The sequence below is a fragment of the Rhinatrema bivittatum genome, chromosome 2 (assembly GCF_901001135.1).
Source record: "Rhinatrema bivittatum chromosome 2, aRhiBiv1.1, whole genome shotgun sequence".
Classification (NCBI taxonomy): Eukaryota; Metazoa; Chordata; class Amphibia; order Gymnophiona; family Rhinatrematidae; genus Rhinatrema; species Rhinatrema bivittatum.
In genome coordinates, this window is record NC_042616.1 from 30,406,288 (window position 1) to 30,431,606 (window position 25,319).

The 25,319-nt window shown below is 46.8% G+C and overlaps 2 protein-coding genes across 4 annotated transcripts in view; one reads left to right on the forward strand and one right to left on the reverse strand.

The window, feature by feature from the left end:
- LOC115083733 (oocyte zinc finger protein XlCOF6-like) overlaps positions 1-22,223 on the reverse strand; it is a 177,930-nt gene extending 155,707 nt beyond the window's left edge. The window contains exon 1 of one of the 2 annotated variants that reach the window (XM_029587724.1): positions 21,724-22,223. Coding sequence is in view for 1 of the 2 variants with exons in the window: in XM_029587723.1 (XP_029443583.1) it covers positions 15,761-15,808 (48 nt within the window). In the remaining variant the exon portion in view is untranslated. Of the gene's footprint in view, positions 1-15,760; positions 16,072-21,723 lie in introns of those variants that run through there. The other variant, XM_029587723.1, reaches the window with a different exon arrangement.
- Positions 9,337-18,879, forward strand: LOC115083739. Of its 2 annotated transcripts, none has more exons than XM_029587735.1 (2): positions 9,337-12,254; positions 17,387-18,879. In XM_029587735.1, the coding sequence occupies exon 1, from the start codon at positions 10,013-10,015 to the stop codon at positions 11,069-11,071; it is 1,059 nt and encodes a 352-aa protein (XP_029443595.1). In that variant the 5' UTR covers positions 9,337-10,012; the 3' UTR covers positions 11,072-12,254; positions 17,387-18,879. The 2 variants fall into 2 exon arrangements, with proteins under 2 accessions (XP_029443595.1, XP_029443596.1); XM_029587736.1 differs by having other exon boundaries at positions 17,395-18,879.
- Positions 22,224-25,319: the final 3,096 nt, after the last annotated feature.

Consider the following 25,319-nt stretch of genomic DNA (forward strand, 5'->3'; position numbering starts at 1 on the left):
AGGTTAAGGGTAGTAACCACTGCACCTGCAAGTTATTACCCCCATGCACTTTTCTCCTTTCTGGCCTACAAAAAAACAAAATAACAAACTACACCCAGGAAGAGTTATCTGGGTTACTACAGGACAGGGATTTCTCCAACCGGATTAACTTTACCCAGGTAGCACTGAATATCAAGTCTCTCCAGCTAAAATTTATCCTACCCAGAGCACCTCCACCAGCTAAATTTTTCTACAAATAATGAGTTATGAGCAACCCAAACAAAGTTTTGCAGGAGAGTAGGGGGAGAATTTATATCTCTAGTTTGTAAAGGCAACTAAAAAGTTACCCAGACAAGCCCTTGGGAGCATCAAACTCTCAGTGTAAAAAGGCAAAGGTGAGAGGAGGAGGCAGAGGGGGAAGGTAAAGAAGTCACAGGAAGCAGAAACTGAGAGGGTCCTTAAGCAGGAGGAGCTGCTGCTGCTGTATGAGGGAGAGAAGCATGAAGAAGAGACTGAGCGGATGCAGAGAATAAGGAGCCCAAAGAATGGATTCAGTGAGTGGCTGGGGGGATGGGAACAGTCCCAGGCTGCATCCCCTGCCCGTCTCCTACCTGCTGAGCAGAAAACCCTGCAGCCATTCTCCCGCCCCTTCTCCAGAGCAGGATTTCCAGCCCCGGCACCCTCCCCGCACGGTCAAGCTTTTTCCCGTCGATAGCAGGGCTGAATTAGCCATGCTGTCATGGGATCTGTCCATCAGGTCCAGGAGGCGGAGCTTGATAAAGCAGAGGTTAGACTTTTTGTCCCTCTGCGGCTGCGCGTGGGTTCCCGCGCAGGAAGTACAGATTCTCCTCAGTCTGTTCTTTCCGCGCGCGGGACCGCACGCAGAGCTTGTCTTCTCCTTCAATAATGTCAAAATCAGGTTCAAACGATGCCGATGCAGCAGAGTAATGTCAAGAACAGACGGTCATGACCGCTGTTATCGCGCTGCCTCGGCGTCCAACATAAAACTAAAGAATGTGAATTCTGCGCTAAAATGTCTCCTCGAGCGCAACGACAGCGGGCCTACCGAATTCAAGAAATACTTACCACTTCGGACCCTTCCGAAGTTCAGTCTTCTCCGGGACCGGCGAAGACAGACCCGCACCAAAAGAAGAGACCGACTTCCTGTGGTGATTTTTCGGACAAAAGTCAGGGCTCTGACTTTCAACGAGGCCGGTCGCCTCTCCGAGAACCACAACCTTCCTCTTCAAAGCGCCTCCATACGGCCACCAAACATGGCGCAGAGCGTTCCTCTCGCCCTACTAGTAACTCGACGCATGGACATGCGCGCCATACTACGGCGCATGACCGCACAGCACCGTCCTTATCGGCGCGGGAGTCAAAGAAACTTCTAAAGGCGCCAAGACATTCCACGGCGCGGTCGGCGTCCCAGACTTCGGCCACTCAACCGGCGCCGTTAGTAGACCTGACTCTCACGGCGCAGCAACCTTTGGCGCAGTCGGCGCCACAAACTTCGGCGCAGTTGACAACGCTATCGGCGCAGTCGGCGCCGCAACCATCTTCGGTGCAGTCGGCACTCCAATCATCATCGGCGCAGTCGGCGCCCCAACCATCATCGGTGCAGTCGACGCCGCGCCAATTGACCTCACATTCATCTGCGCAGTCGACGCTGCACCCATTACGCAAATCGACGCCACAACAAAGTGCTTCAGCGCAGGAATCAATGCAGACACCTGAACACAGAGATCTGCTGCAGCCTCTACCAAGGGAATCCACTGCTATTACACATGAGAAGGATTTCTCTACGAAAGACATTCCCCGTAAAATAAGAGTTACCGAGCACTCTCACCATAAACGAGAATGGTATTCTCTGTCGGGAAAATCCATCCGTGAAGACGCTGCACAAGGGGTACAATCCGTACTTGTACATCGTAAACGAAAACGTCACTCTTCTCATTCAGCTGCTTCGTCCAGTTCCCATCCTACTTCCAAGACTTCTTCTAAAAAACGTAAAAGACATCATAGCCGAGACACTCGAACTCGTCGTCAGCACGAACAAACTCATCCCTACCGTTCTCCAACTGATCCGCCGAGATCAGAAACAGTTTCACAAACCTTTGTCATCTCATTCCAAACGTGTCACGAAGTCACCTACTTCACTCTCAGCTTCTCATCATTCACCTTCTACGAGCAGATCTCTCACTCCGGCACCTCGGTCTCCTCGACCGCAACTTAGGCCTCACCCTGGCCAAAACCAAAGATGCCGGCTCTTGCAAAAGAAGCGTTTTTCCAACTTTCCCAATCCTGACAGGATTCTACGAGACCATAGAGTCAGCCTTCACTATGACTGCTCAAGATGACTTAGCAGGTTCTGAATGTAAATCTCCACCGCTAGTCACAAAACCTCAAGACCAGCCCTTGTCTCCTACTTCAGTTCATCAACTTTCGCCTTCGGTCAGCCCACATACTTTTCGAGGTTCTCGATCTCTGTCTCCATCTCTCTCACCTTCCTCTTCAACAGGATTCCCTTCTGACCCTCTGGATCAGCCTCCAGAACCCTACTCACCACCAGAAGATCTCACATATCCACGATTTCTGGAAAAAATTGGGGAAAATTTTAAACTTGCCTTTGCCAGAAGGAAGCAGACCCACGAGCGGAAACCCTGGGTCTCCTTAAAATCTTCGATACACCGGGAGAACCTCTTGCTATACCACCGCATGAATTACTCCATCAAGTGCTCCTGAAATCGTGGGAAACACCCCAAACTATTACTGCTGTTTCTCGGAAATCTGATCTCAAGTTTCGAATGAAAAGGAGCCACCTTATTCACTCCCGCAACTCCCACATGATTCCATTGTGGTTGAATCCGCAATGCAACGTTTTAAAAAGATGAGATCTCATTCCTCTTACCCACCTAATAAAGATAATCGTTATTTGGATGAGGTGGGACGAAAAATTTTCAAAATTCAATGTTGACCACTAGAATCTTGAATCATCAATTCTATATGGTTCAGTATCTCTACGAATGCATCCAAGCAACCAAGGGGCTATTGACGACTTCGGCGACAAACGCACCACAAACTCTTCACGATATGGAGGAATGTACTAGACATCTCCTCAGGTCGATTTATGAGGGTCTAGAAACTTCGTCAAGAGCGTCCGCCGTCTCCATCGCGGCTCGTTGCACAGCATGGCTTCGCTCCAGCTCCATTAGGGAAGATGTGCATCATAAATTAACCAATCTTCCATGTATTGGAGACAATCTTTTTGGAGCCAAGCTCCAAGAAACGGTGGGAAAACTTAAGGATGAGGCCATAGCAGTCCAATCCCTTCAGTCCTCTACAGCGACTCAGTATCCAAGACGCACATATGCGACTAGTCGCCGTTCCAACTACGGACGCAGACCTTACCGTTCTTACCAATCGTACAGACCTTCTACTTACCCTACATATCAAAGATCGCAACAGCAATCTCAGCAGTCGCAACCGCCCGCGTCGAGGAAAACCCCGTAATCAACGGCCTTCAGCAACAACTTTCCGCAACGACAACTAAACCTACACAGTCTTTTTGATCTCGCAGCCACCACTCCCCTTCCATGCTCCACCAGGAAGAATTCAGGCATGCCTTCCGAACTGGCAACGGATTACCTCCGATCAGTGGGTATTGCAGATAGTTCAAAATGGTTATCAGCTACAGTTTCTACACAAACCGAACCTACCTTATTTTCCCCCAACGCAGTTTCAAAATTCACAAGACCAACTGCAGTTGGAAATCTCCACTCTACTTCAGGTTCGAGCTATCAAGAAGCTCTCACGTTCCCAAATGAACAAGGGATTTTACTCCCCATATTTCCTTGTGCCAAAGAAAACGGGAGGTCATCGTCCCATCTTAGACCTTCGAGAGCTCAACAAATTCCTTGTGAAAGAGAAATTCAAAATGGTATCTTTAAAGACAATTCTTCCATTACTGCAACCCAACGATTGGATGTGCTCCATCGACCTCAAGGATGCCTACACTCACATACCGATTCACCCCGCATCGTGGAAATACCTGTGTTTCAATTATCAGAATATTCAATACCAATACAAAGTACTACCCTTCGGCCTATCAGCGGCCCCCAGAGTATTTACCAAGTGCATGGTGGTAGTGGTGGCTCACCTCAGGAAACAAGGAATGACAATTTTTCCGTATCTTGACGACTGGTTAGTAGTAGCCCAATCAAGGGACACGTTACTCAACCATCTTCAAATAATTATTGGCTGCCTACAAGAATTAGGACTGGTCATAAATTTTCCAAAGTCACATCTTCAGCCGACACAACAGTTGACATTCATAGGGGCGTATCTCGACACCACACATTGCAGAGCTTATCTCCCAGTAGAGAGACAACTCCTCTTGCAACCTCTTCTCCTCCATCTTTGCAACAATCGTTCAGCAACTGCGAGGCAACTGTTAGTAGTCTTGGGACATATGGCGGCTGCCAACTTCACGGTCCCCAACACCAGGCTCCATATGAGACGGTTGCAGTGGGGTTTGAAATGTCAATGGAAACAACACACTCAACCATTGACTCACACGATCACAATTACTGCAGCCATGCAACAGGACGTCTCATGGTGGATGAATCCCACCGTTCTCTCAAAAGGAGCATTATTTCGTATTCCAAATCACGATCTAGTCCTAACCACGGACGCCTCCTGAAAGGGTTGGGGGGCTCATCTGGAGGTTTACGAGACACAAGGTCTCTGGAGCCCCTCAGAACAGGGGCTTTCAAATCAACTTATTAGAACTCAGAGCGATCAGGAAAGCGCTTATGGCGTTTCAACTTTACCTCAAAGGCCACAGGGTGATGATCTATACGGACAACCAGGTGGCCATGTTCTATATCAACAAACAAGGAGGATCGGGGTCCTGGCCCCTATGCAAGGAAACTCTGTTAATTTACCAACATGCACATCACCATTACATTCATCTCCAGGCGACATACCTTCCGGGCGTGGCCAACACGAGAACGGACAGACTGAGCCGCATTTTCCATCCTCACGAATGGACACTTCATGCAGAAGTCGCCCAACATGTATTCGAACAGTGGGGAACCCCCACCATCGATCTCTTCGCGACGGAGTTCAATGCGCAGGTTCCTCGCTTCTGCTCCATACGACCCAGCCTACGCAGAGAAGCTCAGGATGCTTTCCTGATATCTTGGTCGCAGGGTCTACTTTACGCCTTCCCTCCAATTCCTCTCATTTCCAAAACCATTCAGAAATGTATAGAGGACAAGGCCTATCTGATCCTAATAGCCCCAGCCTGGCCTCGCCAACCGTGGTACAGCTTCCTACTCAGATTGTCACAGGAGCCTCCTATACAACTTCCACAACGTCCCGATCTCCTAGCTCAGGATCAGGGAACCTTATTACACCCCATGCATGCCTCTCTTCATTTGACAGCATGGCTATTGAACGGAGCTTATTAGCTGAACACAACATCTCTGAACGAGCGCAACTGATTCTTTTAGAATCCAGGAAGTTATCCACCAGACGTAACTACAAGTATAAGTGGCAGCGCTATTCTTTCTGGTGTACCAACAACGGCATACAACCAAAAGATTGTCCTCCAGAGAAATTACTGGACTACTTGTGCACCCTGTTCGACACTGGGTTAGCCGCATCCTCTATTCGTGTACATCTCAGTGCCATTGCAGCTTACCATAGGTTGTGTAACAATGCTACTATCTCAACCCATCCACTCCTTTCACGTTTCATCAAAGGACTGTCTCGTATACGACCACCCGTATCCAAACCTCCAATACCATGGGACATTAACACGGTTTTGGAGCGTCTAATGCTTCCTCCATTTGAACCTTTAGACTCGGCCCACCCTAAATACCTAACCTGGAAGGTGGTGTTCCTAGTTGCCGTAACTTCGGCACGAAGAGTTAGTGAGTTGCAGGCATTAGTGCACTATTTTCCATACTTGCAATTTTATCCTCACAAAGTAGTTCTCAGGACACATCCATCTTTTCTACCAAAGGTAATCTCACCTTTCCACCTCAATCAAACCATCGAACTTCCAACCTTTTTTCCATCACCTCATACAACTGATAGAGAAAAGCTCCTTCATACCCTGGACTGTAAGCGAATACTTCAGTGTTATATCTCTGGAACACAGGCTGTATCCAGACCTTCACAATTATTTCTTTCCTTTGACCCTAAGGCACCGGGTCTGCCAGTTTCCAAACGGACCATTTCTAGTTGGATTGTACAATGCATTCAGTATTGTTATAAGACTAATAACATACCTCTATCCTCTACACCCACTGCTCATCAAGTAAGAGCTTGGTCCACCTCGTGGGTTCATCTGAACAATGTCCACCCTACGGACATTTGCAAAGCAGCCACGTGGACTTCTCTCCACACTTTCACTTCTCACTACTGCCTCGACCAGCAAACCTCTCAGGATGCAAAGATAGGACAGGCAGTATTGCATTCTTTGTCATCTAATCCTCCATGACTGCCACTGAACTGGGATCACACACCGCTACCACTGATTACAAACCGTGATCTGGTGCTTTGGACTCCCATGACAGCATGGCTAATTCAGCCTGCTATCGACGGGAAAAGCAAGTTTGCTTACCGTAAACGGTGTTTCCGTAGATAGCAGGATGAATTAGCCATGCTGACCCACCCTCCTCCCTGGCAGTCAATAAGTCTTCGACTACTACAGCTTAATCACAGACTGAGGAGAATCTGTACTTCCTGCGCGGGAACCCACGCGCAGCCGCAGAGGGACAAAAAGTCTAACCTCTGATCCCATGACAGCATGGCTAATTCATCCTGCTATCTACGGAAACACCGTTTACGGTAAGCAAACTCGCTTTCAGCTTTCGGACTCAGCACCACGTTCTGTACAGGAAGCACCGCCTCCTTCCAGCAGGAAGTGACATCACCAAGGAAGAGAAAGTGGGAACTGAAGCCGCTGCATAAGGAACTTTTAGAAACACAAAGTTGATGGTAGAAAAAAACCCTATGGCCCATCTAGTTGGGATGGACGCTGGGAAATGTAGTCTTACACTGTCTTTCCTCAGTTTTTTGGGAATTGTGGGAAATGTAGTCCTAGGGCGTGGGTTGTTTTCAATTGGCTGATTAATAAAGCCAAGTCTAGTTCCGTTCATACAAACCAAAATGGGTAACTCTGCAGCCTTTCAGAGAGACTGGGGAGCAGTGGGAGGGGAAACAGGGGAGAAGAAAGGAGGAGGGGAGAGGTGGGAGGAGGGAGGAGGGAAAAGGGAGGGATTCTGGGGACAGAGCAGGGTGAGGAGGCACAGGAGGGAGGGAGGCTGGGAAGGATCAGGGAGAGGGTAAGGAAGAGAGGATGTGAGAGAGAGCTCCCTCTGACTGCTGCCCTCTGCCTCCCCCGCCCAGCACTGACAGCAGGAGCTGATGCTGCTCACAACCCTGCAGGATTCAGGATCAGCTGGGGCTGCACTCTCAGGAATATTGGGACTGGGAGCTCAGATTCATACATTATACCTGGAAGGAGAGCATCTGCTTGATGAGGAAGGAAGCAATCCTGTAGCTAGGACCTGCCCTCAAGATGATGAAATATCCTCCAGCACTGAAAATAGTTCTCCAGGAGCACGGGCCCAGGAGGGAAGATTCATACATTATACAATGAGCAGGCAAAACTCTATAATCTCATTGTATAAAGAAAAAACAACAGCTATAGCAGCAAAATACATGCTATCCTGCCACCAGACCACAAATGAAACCTGACTAGGGGAGATATGCAACATAAGAACATAAAAATTGCCATACTGGGTCAGTCTGAGGGTCCATCAAGCCTAGTATCCTGCTTCCATTAGTGGTCAATCCAGGACACAAGTACCTGGCAAGATCCCAACCAGTAAATAGCTCCCATGCTGCTATCATACACAGGCCGATTCAGTAAGTACGTGGGAGAGCGGGCGATCGCACAGGCCACTTGCCTGTGCGCGCAATTCTGTATTTAAATTAGGCCTGGCGGTAGAAACGGGCAAAAGGAGGCGCTAGGGACACTAGCGCATCCCTAGCGCCTCCTTTTTGACAGGAGCGGCGGCTGTCAGCGGATTTGACAGCCAACGCTCAATTTTGCCGGCGTCGGTTCTCGAGCCCGCTGACAGCCAAGGGCTTGGAAACCGGATGCCGGCAAAATTTAGCGTCCGGTTTTCGGCCCAACAGCCACGGGCCGACTTCAAATTTATTTTTTTTTAAACTTTTTTTATCCTTCGGGACATCCGACTTAATATCGCCGACCTAATAGCGCCCTCAACATGCAAATGCATGTCGAGGGCGCTATTAGGTTCGGCGGGTTGGACGCGCGTTTTCCACCCCTTACTGTATAAGGGGTAAGGGATAACGTGCGTCCAATGACGGGTTAACAGTGCGCTCCAACAGAGCGCACCTGTACTGTATCGGCCCGACAGTGAGAAGCAGTGGCTATTCTCTACACTTGGTTAATAACAATTTCTGGACTTCTTCTCCAGGAGCTTGTCTAAACCTTTTTTTAAACCTAGCTATGCTAATTTTCTGAACCACATTCTCTGGCAATGAATTCCACAGCTCAATTGTGCATTAAGTGAAAAAGAATTTTCTCCTATTTGTTTTGAATGTGCTACTTACTAACTGCATGGAGTGTCCCCTTGTCTTTATAAAACACTGCTTTACATTTACCTATTCTAGTCCACTCATGATTTTATACACATCTGTCATATCCCCCCTCAGCAGTCTCTTCTCCAAATTGATCAGCCCTAACCTCTTTAGCCTTTCCTCATAGGGGAGCCATTCCTTCCACTTTACCATTTTTTTTGTACCTTTTCCAATATAACTATATCATTTTTGAGATACGGCGAGCAGAACTGCACACAGTACTCTAGGTGCAGCCTCAGCATGGAGCAATTAGAGACATTATTAATTCTACATTTTATCCTCCATTGCTTTCCTAATAATTCCTAGCATTCTGTTTGATTTTTTGACTGCTGCCGCACACTGAGCCAAGGATTTCAAAGTATTGTCCACTATAATACCCAGAACATTTTCCTGGTTGAAAACACCTTATATATGGAAGCTAACATCTTGCAACTACAGTATGGATTACTTTTCCCCATGGGCGTGACTTGGTACATGTCCACATTAAATTTCATCAGTCATTTGGATGCCTTCCAGTCTCACAAGGTCCTCCCTCAATTTTTTATAATCTGCTTGTGATATAACAACTTGGAATAATTTAGTGTTGTCTGCAAATTTGATGACTTCACACTCATTGTTCCCATTTCCAGGTCATTTATAAATATATTAAAAAGGAATGGTCACAGAACAGATCCCTGGGGCTCTCCACTGAGAAAAAAAAGACCATTTAGTCCTACTCCCTGTTTCCTATCTTTTACACAGTTTGCAATCCACAACCGGACATTGCCTCATATCCCATGACTTTACAGTTTTCTCTCATTGGCACTTATCAAACAATCTGAAAATCCAAAAAAACTACATCTATCAGCTCACCATGCTGGCTGTGTCCCATTAAAATATGTTTTTCTATATGTTCTGTGATTTTGTTCTTTAGAAAACGTTCCATGAGTTATACCAGCATTGAATTCAGACTCACTGGTCTAGAGTTTCCCCAAACACCCCTGGTTCCCTGTACGTACCAGAATCAGTCCAGACCATTGGAATACACATTTCTTTTTACACAGTGCATACAGAGGACGCAGTATCTGTGATGGATGTGGCACACGATTCCCCCTCTGTCCATTGAAATACACGTTTCTTTTTACACAGTGCATACAGAGGACGCAGTATCTGTGAGAGATGTGGTACGTGATTCGCCCAGAAATTAAAAATACCGGGGGGCGCTGTTTGCAGCTCATGTGAGAGGACGTGTGCCGGCTCTGCTCCTCCCTCCCCGAGCCTAAAAACCCCGGTAGACAGCCGTTTTTCGCAGCGGATCCCAGCGATTTCAGACCAGAACCCCGTCGGGGAGAGTACCGTGCCGCTCACGATGACATCCAAGAAAAAACCGACGGACCTCCGACAATTTTCTTATGGTACGGCCGCCGCGGAGCTCGCTCAAGATGGCGCCGACCTGCCGAGTTCAGCACAGGCAGAAACGGCAGACTCAGGCTTAGGGCCTAGCGATTCGGAGGGATCCGGAGCGGCGAGCCTCGCTTCTCTTCTCACCCGGGAGGAGGCCCGCCAGTGGTTCATCGACCTGCGGGCGGATTTAAAGCAGCACAGATCCGACCTCATGGCGTCTATGGCTGAAATAAAAGAAGACCTGGCAGCTGTGGGACGCCGCGTGGACGAAACGGAGACCCGGATAGACGGCCATGGAGACGCGATCAACTCCCTCATTGCCCGGCAGGACATTTCTGCAACCGGCATAGAAGCTCTTCAAGCTAAAGTTGAAGATTTAGAAAACCGGAGCAGACGAAATAATTTAAGGATCCGGGGGGTTCCAGAGGATCCGGAGTTTGCGGATGTGGCAGGCACGGCAGCCCTGATTTGTAAAGACATTTTGCTTCAAGGAGGTGAAGGCACATCTGACCACGAGGGCACACACTCTGCAGTGCAATTCGAGCGGGCACATCGCGCCCTGGGACCCCGCAGAGACCAAAAGCCAAGGGACATTGTCCTGAGTTTCACCAGCTTTACGTTGAAGGAGCGTATTTATACACTCTCCCGCCAAATGAAGGATATCCAGTGGCGCAATCTTCATATTTCCATTTACCAGGATCTTGCACCAGTCACGCTGAAGAAAAGGTTTGAGCTCAGGGAAGTTACTACAGCTCTACGGGAGAAGGACATCAGATACCGCTGGACTTTCCCTTTTGGATTGGCCTTTCAGGTTCAGGGGATAACCCATAGGATTACAAACATCACGGAGGCGACTGAGGCCTTCCATAAGGCCCAGCTGCCAATTACCTTTCACCCCCTCAAACCGACGGATAAGACCCCTGCCAGGGACACGGCACCTCGGTGGCAGCGAGCCGGAAAAGGGGGCAAAAGGCTTCGACGTCAGCCGGAGGAGGGCCATGTACCACACGTGGACCAGGGTTGAAGCCACATGGACTCACATGCCCACTGAGATACTGCGTGGATCTTGAGGGTCCAGCTTCACAGATGTTGGAGGCCTGAAAGGGTTCTGGTTCAGGACTTAAGATCATGAGGTTTTTCATTGTTGGTTTTTGCTGACTGGTGTTAGTTATATAAAGTTTGCTGGGATGCCACTTGTTATAAATAGAGTTATAATGTTGCTATTTCATTGACAAAAATGAATATAAAATACTTGGTGTGTTTGCCATTACAGAGGCCTACTCTATTCTGCTATAGGCCTATAGTCAGGCTAAAGCTATGATAAAGTGGGAAGAACTGACTGCTAAAAAGCATAACCTTGCTGTTAGAAACCATGTAGTTGTCTATGGCGCAGTTACTATAAAAAGAGGAAGTTAGCCTGTTTCCAGCAGTTTTCACAGCTTCTAACTAGAAGGCTTTATTATAACAGAAAATATAATAGTATTAAAACATATTCTCCAGAAATCCCCTCTTACAGAAACACAATACCTGAATAAAAATCCCATGAGCAGGCCTAAGTAATGAACTAAAGGGCACAATTGCCTGTGCAGCTTCTGTGAAGTCAAATCTTTCTGCAGAAAAACCGTTAAAAGATGTTGAAAGCAACACCCCCCCCCCCTTTTTTTTTCCTCTTGTTCCAGACTAGAATTAGGGAAGTACAAGAAAAGCAACAACCACAAGCCTCCTCCAACCCCCCATCTCCTAACCTCCCCCTTACAGCCCCCCGCCATATGTACCAAGGCAGAAAAGCAAGTTAACCGCATGGCTTTAAAAAGAGGAACTAAATTGAGTATATAAACTCCTGTATTTTAGTAGCAAGCTTGTGCATACATTACTGACACCTGCTGGTGTTGGCTTTGTGTGCATCCATTTGTAGATGTTACAATAAAGACTTTGTTTCGCTGAATTTGTTCACTGTTTTATCTTTCCCGCAAGGGAAAAGTGTGTTTTATTTCCTACAGATGGGGGCTCGTCACGGGATTTGAGATCATCCTGACCACGGATACCCGGTTATTGAACACAGGAAGATGCACCCCATTGAACCTTCCAATGGTCCTGCTCTCATCATCAGGGGTCCGTGGCAGGACTGATTGACCCTGCGATTAGTGAGCTCAGCGAAAGAAGTAGCGCAGGCACGCCGGCAATAAGGAAAAACTGATCAGCACCCGGTAAGTTTCTTGGCTATTTTAAGGGCTTACTTGCGGTGGGAGGATTTGTGATTCCTGGGCCGTGTGCACGGTGTATGAAAACTGACTCTTGCCCTCCTGGCAGGGGCGTAGATTGATCCTAATCCTCGTTTCTCATAGCCCGCGAGGGACTGGGCAGGAGAAGGAAAAGCGGAAGGATATTTTGAGTACGTGTGATTAATCCCAGAAGTTTGCATGGGAAATTAGGTACCTAGTGTAAAGGGACGGGCAGTGATTAGTCCCGGTTTAATTCCCTCCGAAAGCCCGTTGGGAAGGATGTCACAGACATGGGAAGACAGATTTTGTACAAAAGGAAAAGACAAGGGAAAAAATGATAAAACATTGCTGCTTTGAATGGCCCAAGCAGTGTATAACATCGCCGGCAGTTTATTGGCCTAAGTATGGAGCAGATGAAAACTGGCTGTGCCGGATGCTGAACTTTTATGTAAATGGGAAAACGCCGTTTTCTCAGGAGGAAGCAGCTTATGCTTCCTGTTGGACAGGGAGTGCAGGTAAAAGAACCTGGACTTAAGAATCAATCACACCATAATAAGCTGTGGGAAAGAAAGGGGACTGCAAAGGTGGGATCCCCTAGAACACCTGCCAGCATTTGAACCTGTTGTGGTCCCTAATGCTCCCCCTGCACACGCGCCACCACAGGCTCAGGCATCAGCAGTGGTCCCAGCACCACTAGAAGGACCAGGGGGGGTGCCACAGGAGAGAGGCAGAGGAAAGATCAAGACCCTGACATATGGGAGGAAGTAGGAAGAGCAGCAGCAGAGGCAGAGAGAGAGAGAGGAAGAACAGGAAGAGGAACGCAGGCAGAAAGAAGGAGAACCCCCAGTACTAATAAGGGAGGTGCCTCTTCCCAAGACCCCCTGCTTTAGGACTGAATGGGAAATGTAAAAAAAAAAAAAATTAAAGAAGGAGAAATCTGAGCATATGTGTCCCCTTAGGGAAGTGCCGATAGGAGGGGGGCAGATAGGCTACGGTAGTAGCCCACTTACTAGTGTAGAGGTCAGGAGCTTCCAGAAGGAAATGAAATCCTTACTGGAGGACCCAACAGGACTGGCAGAACAGGTGGACCAGTTCCTTGGCCCCTGTATTTACTCATGGGGGGGGGAATTAACCTCCATTATGGGGATTTTATTCACTACGGAAGAAAAGGCTATGATTAGAGCAGCTAGAATGAAAATCTGGGAAAGAGAATATCAGGGACAACAAAATGTCCCTGCAGAACAAAAATACCCCATCCTGGACCCAGGGTGGGATAATAATACAGCAGCAGGAAGAGGCAGACTATGCCACATGCTGGACAGGCAGCAGGGAAATTATGTTGCCTATTAAAATATCAGAGCCTAAGACGGTTCCTAAAAATGACCTTCCCTGGGAAATAGAGAAAAAGAAATGGGACTCCCCTGGATCACTTGCCACAGTTAGATCCGGTGCTTGCACTCCCAAGTGCCCCTTCCCCTCCCCCTACTAGTATGAAAGTGAAGGTGGCAGGGAATCAGACAAACACCCAATAGTTAAGGGGATTCATGGGGAGATTATCGGTGACACCAGAATAGATCGGGGTGCAGTAGAAGAAGCTGCAGCCAGGGCACAAAGAGAACAGGAAAGGCAAAAAAAGGAACAAAGGCACCGGCACGGGGCTAGATAAAGAATTCAAGCAGTTAATAAAGGATACAGAGCAGTATCCGCTCCCAGATGCTCCGGAATCTGGGGCTAGGAGAAAAGATAAAAAGATCAGAACGACCAGAGAACTCAGACCCCTGTATCCCCTGAGGGAGGTACCCATAGGAGAGTTATTGAAAGAAGCACAGACAGTGTTTATAAGGAAAGGGGGAAAAAAAGCACCCTACTTGCCCTTAAGAAAACAAATATAAAAAGGCTCCCTTGGGAGAAGGGAGCACTAGAGGAACAGGGCCAACAGGGATGGGATCCCGAGGCCAGGAAGAAAGAAGTTTCAGCCCAGGGGTTCGCTACCCCCGGCAAGGAACTTCAATAAAAGTCCAGGGGCTCGCTTCCCCTGGCATAGGGGGGCTTGAGAGGGATTGGACCTCCTCGCCCCGGGAAGCCCGAGGAGGAAATCGGGCAGGGCGTTTTCATGATAAATGTAAAGGTCGGACCAAGTAAGGAGGAAATAGTTTTCTCAGTAGACGCAGGAGCTGCCAGAGCTTTAGTCACCACTTTGCCAGCAGGGGTCAGTATAATGTCCCAGAAACTCACAGTGTCCGGGGTAAAAGGGGGACAGTTTTCAGTCCCAATAATAGAAGAAACTAATATAGGGAATCAGGACAGGGAGGTCCGGGGAAGTCTCCTGTACATACCCTAGATTGGGTGTAATCTGCCAGGCAGAGATCTTCTAGTTCAGTCAGGAATTTAATTGGTTTAGTGTAGTGGGTCTGAAAGATGCATTTTGGAGTTGTCTCCTAGCTAAGGAGAGCAAAGACATGTTTGCATTTGAATGGGAAAATCCTTACACAGGTAGAGAACAACATCGGTGGAAGGTTGTTCCCCAGGTGTTTAAGGAGACCCCAAATTTGTTTGCATGGGTTCTAGAACAGGTTTTACAGAAATGTTCCTTACCCAGAGGAACCCAGGTACTGCAGTATGTGGATGATTTGCTAATATCAGGAAAGAAGCAGGAATGGGTACGAATAGCCACAAATAAATTGCTAGATTGTCTAGGGAAACAGGGATTGAGAGTCTCCAAGGGAAGTAAAAATATTTGGGATGCTTGATTATTGGGAGGGAAGAGTAAGTATTTCAGACGGAGTGGATTGTGAAATGGTGCATGTTTAATTAGAAGGAGAGCAGTTGTCACGGCTTGCGGCAGTGCCTCCTAGATGCATTTACAAGAGAGAAAAGGGAGTAGCTTTATGCAGATGAGGCTGATATAGAACCAGAGGTCTGGGTGCAAGACGGCAACAAGGGAGGGTTAAATATAGCTGCTTAACTTCCTGGGCCGGCAAGAGTTACGGGGTCTCTAAAACAAAGCTGCAGTATGTGGAGAAGGAGGTAAAATATTTAGGGCACTTAATCAGTGAAGGGCAGAGAAGAATAAACCCTGAAAGGATACAGGGAATCGCAGAACAACCTGTGCCAAGTACTAAGAAAGGATTGAGGAAATTCCTAGGGTTAGTGGGATACTGCAGACTATGGATCGATTCTTATGCCCAGAAAACAAAGCCACTATATGCCAAAGTAGTGGGGGGGAAGGGAACAGTATACAATGGACAAAAGAAGAGGAGCAGATACTAGAAAATTTAAAAAGAGATTTAATTACTGCCCCAGTGTTGGCTCTGCCATGGTTAGAAAAACCCTTTCATTTATTTGTGACAACAGAAGAGGGAGTAGCACTAGGGGTTTTTAACACAGATATGGACAGGAAAGAAACATCCGGTAGCCTTCCTCTCTCAGTCTGTGTTCAAATCAGTCGCCGCAACAGCTCTGTTATAGTAGGAGAGAAATAGGAAACTTACGTTTGGGTGAGCATGGATAGCGAGCACTGCACATTCAGTCAGGTCCATTCTAACACAGCGAGCTCATAGGTGGCTCACAGATTCCAGAGTATTGAAGTATGAAGCTATCTTAAAGGGATGATCTGGTGCTAACTACAGATACATGCATAGACCGGCAGAGTTCCTTTTGAAAGAGGAAGGAAGGGAAACAGGTGTAACCCATGATTGTCTGGACATAATTGAGTACCAGACTAAAAGTAAGAACGGACCTGTCTGATAAGCCCTTACACACCGGAAGGAGGCGGTTTGTGGATGGCTCATCTAGATGCATTCAGGGAAAGAGACATAACGGCTATGCCGTGATCAACGGGGGAAACCCTAGAAACAGTAGAATCAGGGAGAATGCCTAATACGTGGTCAGCTCAATCCTGTGAGTTGTATGCTTTGGACCGAGCATTGCAACTGATGGAAAAAGGGGAGGGAACAATATATACAGACTCGCAATATGCTTTCGGTGTGGCACTCACCTTTGGAAAAATCAGGAAAGAAAGTGGGCTTATTAACAGCCGAGGTAAAGAACTGGTACATGAAGAGCTAGTCATTCAAGTGCTGGAGCGTTTGATGCTTCCGTAGGAGGTGGCAATTGTTCATGTACCAGGGCACCAAAAATCTATTACCCCAGAGGCAAGGGGTAATAGGCTAGCGGATGAGGCCGCTAAGAAAGTGGCAGAAAAAAAAAAGAATGCATAAGTCTGTATACATTGATACCTGCCCTGATCCTGGTTAAAACCATGCCAATATTTACTGAAGAAGAGCAGGCAAAACTCAGAGAGATAGGGGCAATCCAAAGTGAAGCAAGGGGCTTGGCTCCTTCAAGATGGACGCCAAATGTTGAATAAGCAGATCACATGAGAAATGATGGCTATTCTTCATCAGGGGAGCCACTGGGGAGCTCAGGCCATGTGTGACATGATCTTAAGAAAATGTGGCTGTATAGGGATATATATAGTAGCAAAACAAATTTGTGAAAGATGTTCAGTGTTTCAAAGGATAAACAAGAAAATCCTAAGAAAAAACTTTGCCGGGAGGGTGAGAACCTGGCCTGATGCCCTTCCAAAGTGTGCAAGTAGATTTCACTGAATTGCCCCCTTCTCAGAGAGTTAAGTTTTTGTTAGTGATAGTGGATCACCTCGCAGGATGGGTGGAGGCCTTTCCCATGCCATCAGCCACAGCACAGGGAGTTATAAAAGTCTTCCTGGAACAAATCATACCTCGGTATGGTTTGGTAGAAAATATTGACTCAGATCAAGGGAGTCATTTCACTTCCAAGGTTCTACAGGGAGTCATGGAAGGGCTGGGACTCACCTGGCATCCCCAGTCTTCGGGGAAAGTGGAGAGAATGAATCAGACCTTGAAACAGCAAATTTCCAAATTAATGCTGGAAACCAAATTGCCCTGGACTAAGTGCTTACCCCTGGCCTTGCTGAGGGTAAGGACCTACCCCAGGAAAGATGTGGGAGTATCTCTTTATGAAATGATGTTTGGCTTACATATTTAGGGGAAAAGGGGAGATTTTCACCTTTAAAATAAGGATCTGTTTTTAAGAAACCATATACTGGCACTGTCCTCTTCTTTATCTTATCTGAGGTATAAAGGATTTTTGGCACAGACACCTCCATTGGACTTCATGGTACCCCGGTTTCAGCCAGGAGACTGGGTGCTGATACAAGTGTGGAAAGAATCCAAGTTGCAACCCAAGTGGGAAGGTCTGTTCCACGTCCCGCTGACCACCGAAACTGCCATCAGAACAAAAGCAAAAGGGTGGACACATCACTCCCATGCCAAGGGACCCGTGGAACCACCTCCTGATGCCCAGGGGTCGAAAGCAAACTTGCCCAGAGTTGCCTGTCCTCCCCGCTGGATTGTGGAAACCACAGACGACCTGCTCCAGATAAAGATTACCAAGAAAGACTGAACAAACTATTAACTCATACATGAACGATGACAAATTGTTAGACACTCTCTTAGGTTGGGATTCATCGCTAGAGACTCTCTTGAATTGGGACCTTTTGAGTTGGGATCCAGGCCCAGACAATAATCCCTTCTGGGATCTCGTAACCAGGTTTGATGCTATATATGTGGACCTATAATTAATGGGTGGTTTATTGGGCCCTTATATACTGTGTGGCAGGGGAACTTTGAAGCAGAAACAATCAGAATAGACAGAGGGGCAACACCACTAACAAGACCAGGAACATGGGAATTTGTGACATACTGGTACATCACATACACAAGTACAGATGGCAGGAAACATCCCTGGTATTTCTTAAGAAAGAGGGAGAATAAGGGTAATTGAATTCTTTGAAATAATTCGTATGAGAGACTCGCATCTTTAGGAACAGTCAATAGAATATTTGAGTAAAAGCTGGCGGGAAAAATTTGTTGATGAACCTATGTGGGACTGGGAATGGTAATAGTTTTGTCAATAGTAGTATTACTAATCATAGGGTCTGACATTTTCTGGTGTTTTCACAAGCAGGATTGGTTAGGAAAGATAAATGAAAAGGAAGATGAGGAGAGTGTGGATACTGTGATTTCTTGTACCACTGTTCTGCTGGACACCAACCTGGGTGAATTCCTGCCCCTGGAACCTGAACCATTACCAGGTTCAGGACAGATTCCTTGACGGTAAAGGTTATTCAGTGAAACAGTGGTTCAAGGTGACTCGAGGTAATGCACCCTGCATCTTGATTTTTGATGCCCGTCAGGTATTGAGGTGTGGGACTGTCGAAGAACAAAGGAAATTGAACAAAGCTTATATGTGTCTAGATGATTCAATGATTCATTTGCAAATCTTTGCAATTGAAAATCCATGCCCCAGCTGGAGTGCTGTGTGGTGGAATGCAGCAAGCAATTGGGAAGCCCCACCATCCATTAGAGAGAAACCCCTTTGGAAGTACTTGAGTTTAATTAGAGGAAAATCCCTGGTAATTGTGGGAACTTAGAGTGTAATCTGTGGGAAATATAAGCTTTGCCAGCAAGCCATTTCATCAGGGTTTAAACACTAACTTCCCTTCTCCCTGACCTTTGCCTGAATAAAAGCATCACTTGTGCTTAAGTCTCTGCCTGGGAAAGGATACCTGACTTCATGTATTTCTCTAGTTTATAATTAATCCTGATAGCCTGAAAGTAGGGCTGGGTGTTCCTTAGTCAGAGGCAGGACAAAGTCAGGAGGTATAGATTTCAGCAGCCAATGAGATGATCCGTGCACACCCCCTGAGCCAAAGCCAATGGTGTAATGACTCTTCTGTTGCTATGGGAAAGTAGCCAATCATGTAATGACACATCATCTGCCTTTGTATGAATGTACAATAAAGGAGAGCGCCAAAGCGTGCTCCAGCCCTTATGACCTGCCTGCCATGAAAGCTGCCTCAAGTGTCTTCTTTGCCTCCATACTCTACAGTAATCTATTAATAATAACAGTGAAACCAGATGCTGGGAGAGAAAACCCCTTGTTGTCAAATATGGTGGGAGCTCTGTAGAAGGGTCCTACAGGTTGGGGGCAAGTGTGGCAGAAACAGATCTTGTAGCAAGGTTCAGAATAGTGTTTACTGAAGAGAAGAAAAGTCACTCGTGGGAAGGCATGCCCACCATAAAGCCATTCGAACCACCCCTAAATGACACCAAAATAGTAAAGACTAACAGTAGATGAGCTAAGTAAAACCCTAGAGATAGAGACAGGATATGGAGAATTGAATGCCTGGAGTGGAATGGGTGAAATATACCTTGATGCAGCAGGAAAATCCATTGCTTAGACTGTCCCGGTTTCCTTGGGTGGGATAACAGCCCTGAAGACATGAAGTGCATCCTGGCCCTGTACCAAGAAGAAGAGGCTTGGAAAGACACCAAATGTACCCCGATGGCTCTCTGATTCACTGCCCTGAAACCACAGCAGCAGCGAACACCTCCAGTTTTCTCCCCAAGCTCAGGAAAGCATGCTGTTTGCATCTGAAGGCAGGTAGTATTGCAGTCCCGGCACTTAGGAGAACTGGACACTTGTAGTGCTGTGCGAAATGAGTCAGAGGCAAAGGAGAGGAAGACCTACTCGAATCTACAGGTGAGCCGGATGGACCTGTGGTAGTATTGCGGAGGAAGAAGGCTGTGGGTAACGTTACCCCCCTCCAATGGGCCGGCACATGCGCAGTGGTACAATTGGCAATTCCCTCCACCCAAGCATTCAAAACAGACAGAAAGAAAAGGGGGATTAGAAAGCCAAGTTAGTGGCTCACGCTCTTATTTAGATGCAATAACATTGCTGGAAGAAAACACGGAGTTGGTGGGAGAGCAGGAAATATATCAGGAATGGGAAAGGAAGGAAATCATGGAATTAGAAGAAATCAAGGGGGCCCGAGGAGAGTCCTGAGAGGTGCACATGTGTATGTGTGAAATAGCAACAACAAGTATGAAAATAAAGAGGAGGGACTGTTATAAATAGAGTTATAATGTTGCTGTTTCATTGACAAAAATGAATATAAAATGCTTGGTGTGTTTGCCATTACAGAGGCCTACTCTATTCTGCTATAGGCCTATAGTCAGGCTAAAGCTATGATAAAGTGGGAAGAACTGACTGCTAAAAAGCATAACCTTGCTGTTAGAAACCATGTAGTTGTCTATGGTGCAGTTACTATAAAAAGAGGAAGTTAGCCTGTTTCCAGCAGTTTTCACAGCTTCTAACCAGAAGGCTTTATTATAACAGAAAATATAATAGTATTAAAACATATTCTCCAGAAATCCCCTCTTACAGAAACACAATACCTGAATAAAAATCCCATGAGCAGGCCTAAGTAATGAACTAAAGGGCACAATTGCCTGTGCAGCTTCTGTGAAGTCAAATCTTTCTGCAGAAACCGTTAAAAGATGTTGAAAGCAACACAACACCCCCTCCCCCTCCCTTTTTTTTCCTCTTGTTCCAGACTAGAATTAGGGAAGTACAAGAAAAGCAACAACCACAAGCCTCCTCCAACCCCCCATCTCCTAACCTCCCCCTTACAGCCCCCCACCATATGTACCAAGGCAGAAAAGCAAGTTAACCGCATGGCTTTAAAAAGAGGAACTAAATTGAGTATATAAACTCCTGTATTTTAGTAGCAAGCTTGTGCATACATTACTGACACCTGCTGGTGTTGGCTTTGTGTGCATCCATTTGCAGATGTTACAATAAAGACTTCGTTTCGCTGAATTTGTTCACTGTTTTATCTTTCCCGCAAGGGAAAAGTGTGTTTTATTTCCCACACACTTCTTACAGGTTCTTTGTGAAGGGGTTAAATATTGTTCTATCTTATCCTGTATAGGATCATAAGCGAGTGCTCGGGGGGGGGGGGAAGGGGGGAGGGTGCGGCGGGTCGGGCTCCGTGATTGATGCAGCAGGTCCACTGGAGTAGGGGATCCCATGGAGGATTCTGGGATCTTATAGGATATTGTGGGGCCATGGTCAATAATATGCTCTTTTGTCTAGTTGAAGTGATGGACACAATTGCTGGATCCCTATATCGGGGAAGGATTCTCAGGCTACAGCTCATTGAGAGGGGGGATTATGGGCTGTTCGGGGGCGGATGGAGCGAGGGACACTTTTACATGTGCTAAATGGCCACTAAATTGTTCTCCTTAAATGTTAAGGGCCTAAATACGCCACGGAAGCGTTTATTGTTTAAAAGGGAAATGCAGAGACAAGCAGCGGGGATAGTGTTTGTTCAGGAAACCCATATCCGGAAACATCATGAAAGGCTGTTGGTTTTTTCACAATATCCGACTGCTTTCTGGGCAGCTAGTACTGCAAGCCTTAGATATGGGGGGGTGGGGATACTACTTTCGTTCACGAGCTGCTCTCGGTTGAGCGGGACCCGCAAGGCAGGTTCCTTCTGGTTAAACTTAAAGCAGACAAAAAAATCATTACTTTGCTAAATGTGTATTTCCCCAACACTCACCAGGAGCCTTTTATCCACCGCCTTCACACGTTGTTACTTCAACATGCGGATGGGGAGTTGATAGTGGGTGGGGACTTTAATCTCGTGATGGACCCGGCGACGGACTCCAGCTCCGGTCGTTGCTCCCATTCTGGGGGGAGAAGAGAGTTGCATGCCTTCCTGAGTAAGTGGGGTCTTGTGGATATATGGAGGGTCAGCCATGCCCACTCCAGGTCCTACACATTTTATTCGTGCCCGCACGACTCTTATACGAGGATTGATTATTTTTTTTATCTCCTCTTCCCTGCGACCCCGGACCCAAACTGCAGACATAGAGAACATCACCTGGTCGGACCATGCTCCTGTGTGGCTGACGTGCAGATTGGGGGACGCAGGTCTGGGATTCCGTTCCTGGAGACTTAACGATTGCCTTCTTAAGGACCGGTCCTTCTGGGTTAAGGTGGAGGACCAATTGAAAGATTACTTTCGGATTAATCAGACAGTGGGTATCTCCCCTCTTACCGTATGGGAATGTGCAAAGGCTGTGCTAAGGGGAACCTGCCTTGCAAGGGCTGCGTACTGTAACAAGGCACGGGACGCTCAACGACGAAGGTTACTGTGCGAGTTAGCTAACCTTACACAGCGTCATAGCGCTACGAAGTCTGCGGGGTTATACCAGAAGATCTTAGCAGTCCGGGATCAGCTTCGGGCCCTTGAGGATACTGCTATTAGTCATTATCTGACTAGGCTGAAACAACAACACTTTGAGGGGGGCAATAAAGCCGGGAGATATTTAGCCAGGCGCCTCAGGGCAGCGCAAGCTAAAACAGTTGTGGCCAAGGTGTATAATCAAACTGGACAGATAGTTACCTCTAAGGAAGAAATTCGGCTTGCCTTTACTGATTTCTATTCCCAATTATATATAGTAAGGACGAGGCTATTTCTCCCGAAGCTATACTAGATTATCTCTCGGAGGTGTCATTACCACAACTTACTCCCATGCAAAAGGAATTTTTAGACAAGCCCATTGAACCCGGGGAAGTTTTGGCGGCTATTAAGAAGCTGAAACCCGGCAAGGCCCCTGGCATGGATGGCTTCACGGGTCAGTTTTACCGCAGATTTGCACCGCTTATAGTGGACCCATTAACCCTTGCATTTAATTCCCTACTGACGGGTTCCTCTTTAACCACAGATGCCAACACTGTGGGTATTACCATACTGGCAAAACCTGGCCGGGACCCCACCAAATGCAGCTCCTACAGGCCGATATCTTTTTTTTTTTTTTTTTACTCTTGTATAAAACAATTTTTAGTGAAAAAACAGGGAAAAACAACCACAGCGCCAGGTGATGACAATGAATCACCTTCGGCTATTTGTCCACAATGAAATGAGGAGTTCAATTTTTCCTTCTTATTTCCCCCCGCCCGCCCTCCACAAAGGTAAATATAGTACCAACATATATCCATGATGAATCCAAAGCAGGACAGAGTCCCTGTTGTTTGGTATGTCCCACACTATCCCGACAATCCATCCCTGCCTTCCCCACCTTCCCCCCCACCCCTCCCACCCCGTCATCCATCTATACAAGGGTGCAAGGCAACATCACGGGTAAATGATCCAAGAAGTCTCACGGGCTTCAAGTGTTCAGAACCAGACTCCGGGCTCGATGAGGCAAGGCCTGTATATAGTCACGCCAAATCTGAAGAAATTTCTTACGCCTCTGAGGACTGCCAGCAGACGCTATATGGTCCATCTGCATCATACGGTGCATGTGAATCCTCCACATCCAAAAGGAAGGGCCCTCAGTCTCTTTCCAGGCAAGCAAGATACACTTTTTCCCCACAGCAAATGCCTTCCGCAGGAACCAACGGTGTCCAAAGTCTCTAATCGATGGGCGAGGAATACAATCAAAAAGAATCATATAGGGAGAAAGAGATAGGGAGTGTTTTTTATAGGTACTTTAACTGTTGTATTGTGAGAGAAAATGACACTGAACAAACTGCAATGTACAAAAGCTTCTTAATACAAATAAAAAATTTTATTAATTGAAATCTATTACATGCTATATTAATATCAATATCTGGTTATTGTTATAAAACTGGATAGGCGACAAGTGGCCTATACAGGAAGCAAAGAATCAAGCTAATTAATATCAAATAATCTACTGCTATACTCACATTAAGTACACAGGTCAGTCAAAGAAACAGCTTTGCTTGGTTACTTCTCTTTTCCAACAATTTTTATAGGTTTCATAACATGCACTGCAAGCTAGAAATTGTATTGCTCTAAATCAGCTCATGATTGCTCCATACCTACACTCAGGGTCACATTTTTCCTTATCTTGCCAACTGTCACTGTGGCCTAGTTTCTCTTCCCCTTATCAGCTCCTAGCACGCACGTCCTTTGCTTCACAGATTTATTTTCGTACTCAGAAAACATAGCCTCACTTTCCTGTTATTCACTTTCTCAATTTAGACTTTGAATTGCTGAAACTGTAAGATCTTTTGTGCAACTTGTACACGTTGCCCACTGGGTTCAGACCCAGGTGTCCAGTCCAGACTGGTCTGGCATCAGCATATTCACAAGTCCAAGGTCAGCATTTCATCAGGAGACACCCAACAAGGTCTGCAGATAGCCCAGTATTCTTCCCCAAAAATGCTGAATCACTGGGCAGGCCCAAAAAACATGTGTAAAGTGGCCCGGCGTACGCCGGCATCTGGAGCAGTCGGCACTAGGTACCAATCCCGCATAATGTGCAACCTGTGGGGTAATGTAAGCCCTGTACAGCAACTTCACTTGCATTTCCCGGTAGTACATATTATTCGTAATTTGGCTAAGCGTACGCATACTGGACCGGAAAACCCCCAGGGGAACCTGAAAGACTCCGTCCCGATTCCACCGTCCCACTGCCGTGGAGAACACATCCTTGTTTAGACCCCGTAAGAGACTCTGATAATAGTTAGACAAAGAGGGTCCTTGAGAGTTACCCAATTGAAAAAATTGTTCAAGTAATTGGAAGTGTGAAGGGGTTTTAAGCGTAGCGGGTAGTGCTCTCCAATAATGGCAAATCTGCATGTATCCAAATAAAGTTTTGGAGCTTGTCTGTGTCCTCCGCAACAGTTCAGCTGCAGGACATTTTACAGCGATTTTAGACTTTTAATTTCTATTGGGTTAACCTTGAACCTTGTTTGCACTACAGCGTTCCGGTTTCGGCTGGACACGCCCCCACCTCATACGTCATCAAGAGGAGACGCGGTTTAAATCGCAGTGGCGCCGGAGGGACAAGTTTTGGAGCTTGTCTGTGTCCTCCGCAACAGTTCAGCTGCAGGACATTTTACAGCGATTTTAGACTTTTAATTTCTATTGGGTTAACCTTGAACCTTGTTTGCACTACAGCGTTCCGGTTTCGGCTGGACACGCCCCCACCTCATACGTCATCAAGAGGAGACGCGGTTTAAATCGCAGTGGCGCCGGAGGGACAAGTTTTGGAGCTTGTCTGTGTCCTCCGCAACAGTTCAGCTGCAGGACATTTTACAGCGATTTTAGACTTTTAATTTCTATTGGGTTAACCTTGAACCTTGTTTGCACTACAGCGTTCCGGTTTCGGCTGGACACGC